This window comes from Cariama cristata, unplaced genomic scaffold (assembly GCF_000690535.1).
Source record: "Cariama cristata isolate BGI_N322 unplaced genomic scaffold, ASM69053v1 scaffold4951, whole genome shotgun sequence".
In the NCBI taxonomy this organism is placed as follows: Eukaryota; Metazoa; Chordata; class Aves; order Cariamiformes; family Cariamidae; genus Cariama; species Cariama cristata.
Window position 1 is genome coordinate 10311 of NW_009597399.1, and position 8450 is coordinate 18760.

Below are 8450 nucleotides of genomic sequence, written 5' to 3' on the forward strand. Positions count from 1 at the left end.
GTCAGGACTCCCTGGCACTGCCGTGCCTAACGCAGCGAAAGAAGGGGAGAGGGTCGGACACTCCAAACCTGCAGAGCGCCAAGATACCTCAAAGAGCTCAGGGTTATACGGGATAAAGACACCTTTTTTTCCCCCCTCCTTCTTCACCTTACCGGTTTTAGAGGATACCAAACCCTGTATTAAATGCAGAGTTAATCCCTCTATTTTGAAGCAGAGGCAGGCAGCTCAGAGTCACGAACTTGCCTGAATGTGATGACAAGCAGAGAACTCGGCTCTGCGAGCTCCTGTCTCCCGTACGCTCCCTGCTGCTGTCACTTGGACAGCTCAGCACAACCAACTTCAGTGCCAACAGCTTATATAGGATGGCACAGACTTTAGAAATCGCTACTAGAAAAGAAAGCTATTTGCAGGAAGGTGAGACAAAAAATAAAAATCTTGAGTCAACACAAAAGGTAAATGTAGAAATATTAGAAGTACTGCTTTTATAAAGACAAAGCAGAACCTGCTTGTTGCCTGAACCCCATTTATATCTTGTAGCATTGACTCCAAATACTAAGGAAAACTTTGTTCTTATTGTTATAAGAGGAAAGGAAAAATACAAAACCCCAAAAAACAGAGAGAGAGAGAATAAAGGAAGAGTTGCCATGCATGTAACTATGAGGTCTTATCCCACTAACAGGAGTTTTACCAACCACTCCTCAGAAGTTGTCCACCACACATGATCCCCAAGTCACATGCAGAGAAAAGCCTTGCAAGAGTATTTAACCTGTTGAATTCACACACTGGATCTTCAAACTGTGAAAACACAGAAGATGCTTCTTTTGAAAGAAAAAAAAAGAAAAAAGGAAACATGACCTATTCGATATACTGCATTTGGGGTTGCAAAAGCTGCTTCTCATTATTCTATTTTGAAAACAATATAAAGCGTGAACCTTAAGTAACAAAACATCCTTTGCACAGGAAAAATACTGTGGAGTCGATCCAGGCACCTTTCAAAAACAGGTACCAAAACCCCTGCAGGATGTAAAGATCCAATCCTTCCGGGCTGACTCTGAGGCCGCTCTCGTGATGCTGAGGTACAGGGACAGAATTTGACCACATCCAATTCTCTGAAATTAGTTCACATAGGCACTGATACAGATAGTTTTGCCTTTAATGATGAATGATTTTATAATGAAGCAGAAACATATAATGTATTCCATGCAACCAACCTCATTTATTGAAAAGTCCTAATTTTATTGCCTTGTTTAGTAACATGTTTGTTCAACAAACTAATCTTTTTCATGAAGCAAAGCACAACTTTTTCTTATAAATAGTATAAATTATTTTATTTACAGAAACTTGTTACAAAACAAATAGACTATATATTTATTTTTCTTTTAAATATCCAAAGTAATTTTTCTATCCCATGACATTTGTTCATGTACTATACAGCAGCCAACACAGAGTTCAGCTGATCAGATGCTCTTGATTATGTATACAAATTATCAAACTATTCACACATTTTACACAGGAGATTGCTTTTAGAACCAGGCTCAACACCGAGCAAGATGCTTTCAAGGCCTACATTCACATTGACATTATGTAGTGCTCATTTTAAAGTTATCTTTAAAACGTAAAATATCTTGCACAAAAGGTAAAAATGATTATTTTCTGCTGAACAGTGAAACATCCAATAATCTTTCTAAGCCCAATTCCCTCCTCCAGGACAGAATGAGTGAAAGACAAGAGAGAAATTCCTTGGCAAAAGAACTCTTATGGGAAGACAACTGCCTTAGAAATGTCATGTGGAAATCACATCTTTATTTTTTTAATGGTTTTAAGAGGTACTTACTTGTTTTGTTTGTTTGTTTTGTTTTCCTGGAATACGAACTATTTTGAACATTTTCTAAATTATTTCATTTATTAATTAATACCCCCCCCTTCCCAAAATGAAAATGAAGACAGTTAAATAAACTGCTGGTTAAAACCATATTCCAAACCCTTGGCATTATATTAAATATGAGTTATCAATGGGATTGTTCCAAAACAAGGTATTCTAATTAAAAGATTTCATAAAAGTTACCAGCATCATTCGCTTTGTCAACCCATCTCATCCATTTCAGAAAATATATATATATGTATGTGCATATATACACGCACACATACATATATATACGCACACATATATTATATATAGGTGGAAAAAGCAAGCTCCAAAATTTCAACTGAACATTCAAGTCTTTTAAGGAGAAGCTGTCTAAACAGTCCAAGCTTAAAACTAGTTATATCAGGCACTTTCAGTTTTTCCGTTAGTTTTAAACCACATGAGACCCACACAAATGCGCACGCACACACACGCACACAAACACTAAAAAAAGAGAAGCAGTGTGTCACTTAACTAAATGTAGTCTTCTGGGAATCAGGCAACTGATAAGCAATGCCATTATCGACCATGTCGAACCCGACCGCAGGACCCAGGCAATAGTTTGCATGTATCCACTCCCAAGACATGAAAAGGGACACAGCTTTCAAAAAACAGAGGCATCCCTTAAGTTGCAAAGTAGGCATGTTAACTATTGGCTTGGCAGTGAACCACTTCAAATTATAAAAAGGTATTTGCTTTTTTTTTTTAATTAATTAATAAATAAATACTAGATGATCTCAATTGTACCAAAACTGGATATAAGAAAAAAAGACCTGTGCAAAAATACATATTTAAATATGTACAATCAATTAACAAAATATGTCTTCTGAAATAGGGATACTTCAATATTTATAATAGAACAAGAAATTCCAAAATAAAGATACAAAAGTATGTTTTTTTTTTTCTTGTATAATTCTTTGTTCATCATTGCAGCAATTTTTTAGGTTAAGAAAACTGCAGGAGTCATAATGAGAAGTTGGAAAGACTATAAAAACTGTATCTCTTAAATTAATACCAAAAATCTGTCTAGAAACAACCCAGCCACTGCAAATTCCATTTTGCAAGGAAAATTAATTTTAAGCTTCCTTAATTATTTACAGTAAGAACTATGTGACAATAAAAGCTTCAGGAACAATGTTCTGCTTATAACCAAGATCCAAAACATATTATTTAAGCTCAAGGGCAGACAGAATTTATGATGTTCTAACTCTTTACTCCCAATGGCGACACAAGTGACTGCAGACACTGGCTCTGTACGAGCCGCAATCGGGAATTCAGTTTCTAACACGTCTGCATGCTATCGAAGGAGCACAAATTTGCCATTATACTTTCAGATCAACAGAACCTTAAAAAAAAAAAAAGAGAAGAGGAGAGTTCGATCACAAACTCGTTAGCGTTCAATCTTGCCAAATTTTTGTTTCCTTTACCTTTGCGTCTATCAAGAGTCCAATTGCACTTGTGACTGACACTATCCTGAAGTGGAAGCTCTGCCCCAGGGACTTCATCAGAGCGTGGATTTCACTCCAAACGTGCAGGATTTAATACGCTTTGATTTCTCTTCGTGGCATATCGCTTTGGTTCCTTTTACATTAAACCAATTGCAGTTCTAACAATCCTTTCAACAGGGCATATTATTAAATACAAATCCTTTTGTTCCTGAAAAGTTGTCTTTTTTTTTTTTTAAAAGTTTTGCATAATAAGTGTCTCTAGTACGTTGCTTTCTCAATGTGATCTTTTGTATCAATTCAAAGCTAAAGTGTCTGCATAGAGGCTTCTTGTTGGTTTGCTGTATAACAATGATTTCATAGCAAGTTCAGGTTAAACTGAAAGCATTGTTAGGTAAACAACTAAGCAACTGCTACTCAGAGTGGCTTTGGATTCCCTGATGTACTACTTGCCACCAGAACTGGGGAGAAGGCTGGGCTATGCGAACAATTGGACAGGCTCAGATTGTCTCTTCTCAGCAAAAGCTGGTGCCCCTTTAAGGCAGAAAAAAATAGTATCTTCTTCCTTAGGAATTTGTCTTCCTTTACTTCACCCTCTTAATAAAAGTTTAGTCAGTTTTGAGACTTTACCTGATGTTTAAAAACTTAACAAAAATATCCAGACAAATCAAATCATAATACAATAAGCCCTTTAGCTGTATTCACTTTGGAGGTGTTTTGAAGCAAGACAAAATATTTCATAAAAACTGACTGGACTATATAAAACTGTGTAAAGCCCCTTTTATTCATAAAGCCAGGGTAGGCGTGGGATGACTGTGATGCACACATCTGCGCTTTATGGTGAACTCTGCTGTCAAATTGGTGTTTATTCCAGAATTTTGGGGAAAAAAAAAATATATCTTACTGAGTGGTTGAAAGCATAACACGTTAACGATTTAGTTATACAAACAAGGCATAAAGAAACTGACTTCTACTCTTTTTAGAAAATATTTAAATACTTTAAATACTTAGTTTTAAAAAGGCTATTTTTACCAGCTGGAAGGCAAATCCAGCCTAATTGAACCAATTCAGTTGTTATTTTTTTTAAATAACAAAGGCCTATGGTATATAGTATAGGTCAATAAATACGTTCTTTGGGCATATAGTTTTAGAGGTTATTTGCCTTTGTCCGTTTGATGTTTTGGGATTTTTTAAAAAACAAAATTAACTTTCATTTTCTTCTGCAATAAAATCTTATTCAAAAGAATAGAAAATACGTTTTGTATCATGCATGTACGACATTTTTATACTTGTTTTCTGAGCGGCGGCCTCAAACAAGTTTTTCCTGGTTTTTGTTGGGTTTTTTTTGTTTGGGTGTTGTGTTTGTTTTGTTTTGGTTTTTTTTTTGTTTTTTTTTTTTTTTTTTTTTTTTTTTTTTTTTTAAACTCCTGATAGCTTCTTATCCCAAATTACTTGCAAAAGGCTGGGCAAAACACAGACTATTTTTTGAATTGTGCTATTTTTATATTCCATTAAAGGAACATTGCTATAAAAACACTAAAGCCATATTCCCTTCTTGAGGGCTTCTTTCCATTGTGCCTCACACATTTTTTCCCCCTTGTCACGGGGTCCTCTCCATTGAGGGTGTCCGTCTGGTTAGCTATCACCTACAAAAGACACCATCAGTATAAAAATAAGTCCACAGTAACGTTTATTTCCCCCCAGAAAACATTCGTTTGCCCAGCTAATCTATGTCAAATAGTGGCAAGATGAAGTACTCCTGTAAGTAAAATCTCACAGATTTGTAGCAAACAGTCCAGACCACCGTTAACACTGATAAGAGCAATTATGTGGCTGAACTTCATCCAGTGTCCATTTCTAGTATATACGCTGCTACAGACATGGCTTCAGGGAAATTCCTTGTTTAAGTGACAGTCCAGTAGATTTCCACACCTGAGGACCATGGGAAGTTGGGAAAACTCAAGGCATCTTGGAGTCCAGAAATCCAGATGGAGGTTTTGCTTGTAGTGAAAATTGTCCAGTTCGTTTCTCACCATGGTGCATTCAGCTATCAGGGACGTGCCTTTGGCTTTTGGGCAAACAAAAGAAAGAGAAGGATAAGTAACCCAGGCTGTTAGAGCATACGCCCTTAAAAGATATTTTCTGGATAACGACAGCATATTTTGGGGAGAATCAGTAGGCACAATGTGACCACACTAACACGCAGTCGGCTTCTCCGAGACTTGGCAATTTTCAAGCTAAAGCTCTTTAAAGTTATAATGGTTTCAGACATTATTTCCTTCCTTCATTCACTCAAATTATATTTCTCCTTTATTTATATTGCACAGTTGAAATAGTAACTATTAGATAAGTCAAAAAAATAAATTCAGCCATCTGAATGCTTGTATTTGTTACAGTAAACACAACATAATGGTGAAAAATCTTCCTCTATGGCTGAAACTGAAAATGAAGAAACCATTCTGAAAAAGCTCTTCCTGACCTCCTAGCTCTCCAGGTACACAGATTTCAGGTTATTAGCACCAGAGGAAACAAAAAGTTTCTTGGGTTTTCAATCTCAAAATATTCTAGTTCTAAAGATACTCTCTAAAATTCCACCTTCTATACTCTCCTTGAGCTGCATCAAATTATTTTTACCCCTCCATGTGATCCTCCAAGTCAGTTTGAAGAGTATTATTAAGAAGTCTGAGCTACTGGTTTCTAAATTATCTCTCATCCTAACTTATCAAGAATTTTCTCTCCCAAGACACTATTTTTCCAGTGCAATTTGTTAAAAAAAAAAACACAACACACACAAACCGCCCCCCCCAAAACTCCAAACTGATTTTTAACATGGGATGTTACATATTCATGAGATCTTCTTCCTTTATAGTAAATCCATTTGCTTTACCTACTAAAAGGTTTCTATCTTATTTATAATGTTTAATCTCGTTATTACTAAGAAGTTAGTCAATGACACCTTGGGATAATAGGCTTATTTTATCACAGTTCTGTTATCAGAATCATTATGTTCCACCTTGTAGAATGTTTATTACTGACAGAAACAAGAAGTCAGGCTGAGACAGGCAGCTCAGTTCCATGGCTGGCTGGCAAGATTTACTTCTAAAATTAATTTTTTTAAAATGTGAGGATTGAGTTTCATCTGAGAGCAATTCACAGGCAACATCTAAGGAACTTCGAATGTCATATTTAAGGTTACTTAAAAAAAAAAAGCTACATTTTATGAGAGCGCTCATAAAAATCTTGTGTAAATCACTATAAAAACACTCAAAACGAGTAGCCGACAAAGAAGAGAACTATCTTTTACTTGAATAGGATCTGGAATTGGCCAGCTAATAATGAAGAGAACACACTTAATATAAGCATGTGAAGAGACATGTTCATATTGGCTTAGTTTGAGACAAAATTTCATACCTGATGAAACAGAGAATTGTTCATCAGTCCTTGAGTCCCTGGAATTGCACCAGTGTGTTTTGCATGAACATTGTTCACCGATGTCAATTTGGCAACTTTATTTGATTTGCTGCTGCTGCTGCTGCTGTTTATGTTGCCAGTGCCAGGTGAGCACTTTCTTTTCTTTCCTATTAATTTGTCAAGGGAAGTATGCGAATGTGAAAAACTGCTGTGTGAATTTACAGTCAGCTCGCTGGACTGATGAACAAACGGCCCTAAGGAGAGCGTGGAGTCGCTGCTGTTCATCATCACACTCATTCTCTTTATCGATTCTGCAGGGCTTCCAGTCGGAGGACCCCTCCCTGATTGGTCATGTTTGAGGCTAACAGAGTTAGCTTTGCTAGTCATACAGTTGAGGCCAACGCTGTGGGACGAAGCTGTCACCGACGGATGATAGGAGGTCCCAGAGTTTCCAGAGTTAACCACACAGTTTTTCCTAAAGGACTCTGTGGAATGAGAAGGTGCTAGCAGTGCGGAACTGTTTTTACGCTTCTTTCCTGAGCCGCTGCTGCTACTGACGCTGCCGGTACTGTTACAGGTGCCACTGCCAGAAGAAGATTCCTTAGGTTTAAAAGATTTGCTGGATTTCATTTTCTGAGGTTTGCTGGGCATAGGTGAAGGTACAGAGGAAAGCACTGTAGGTGTTGAAGGGGATGAAGACACTTGTCTTGATTGCATACTGCAGACAGGATCCACTGCACCCAAAGTAGCAGGATTGGCATTTAGTGTCGTTCCATGTGATGGTACCGATTTATTATTCAGAGACACACAGGAAGGAGATACCAATGCTGGCGATGACATAACCGTGGTGGGTAAGAGGAAACCTGCTGCACTGACACCATACTGTGAAGCAGGCACCGAGTTTGTCCGATGTGGTGCACGAACTGATGCTGTGTTACTAGATGCTGGAGGAATTTTCCTGCAGGTGAACAGAAGAAAAAACAAACAAAAACCTACGTAGCTACCATTCTTTGGAATAATACCCAGTCTAATGATGCTACGTTAAAGTGATTGTATCTTGAGGCTGACTAATGCCACTAAAATATTTTATTAAATTAACAGTTAATTATTGTAAAAAATGTAAAGCATAGACTATAAACCGTTGGTCTGACTAATCTGAATACAAGATTATTGCTCTTTAACTAGAATCACAGGCTTCATGTGTTTCTACAAATACCAAGAATAAGAACTCTTTCACTTCTACTCACTTCCACATCTGTGAATTAAGATGCTTCTCCAACATGAAGTCAAGTGCACATCGAATATGGTTCCACCGCTTGTCAAACACGTAATAACCTCTTCCAATCTGCCGACTACCAAATGTGCAAAACTGAAAAAGACAGATTTTTATTGGTGTTTTCTACTTTCAGGATCAACTGTCTGAATAACAATGTACTTGTTTATAAATATTGCTAAATGAATATGCTTTTAGATGTTTAAATCAAGGATAAAAAACATAAATCAGAATTCTTCTTTCTATGGTATAACAACTATTTTAAATTTTTGGCCTTGGTATATTGCGATAATTTTCTTCCCATCTGATACTCCCATACTTATGGCCAATAGCAGCAGTTAATTTGAATCCTTCTGATTAAACAGGGAAGGACAGCGTGTGTTTATGTGTATGTATAAAACATTTATATATATAT

At 36.8% G+C, this 8450-nt stretch overlaps 1 protein-coding gene across 1 annotated transcript; it reads right to left on the reverse strand.

The window, feature by feature from the left end:
- Positions 1-4865: 4865 nt before the first annotated feature.
- Positions 4866-8131, reverse strand: ATXN7 (ataxin 7; the record flags this gene model as incomplete). The annotated part of the gene is made up of 3 exons (XM_009708847.1): positions 4866-5419; positions 6763-7720; positions 8010-8131. Coding segments are annotated over 3 exons (1098 nt in total), but the record flags the coding sequence as incomplete, so codon positions are not given.
- Between the last annotated feature and the right edge of the window lie 319 nt (positions 8132-8450).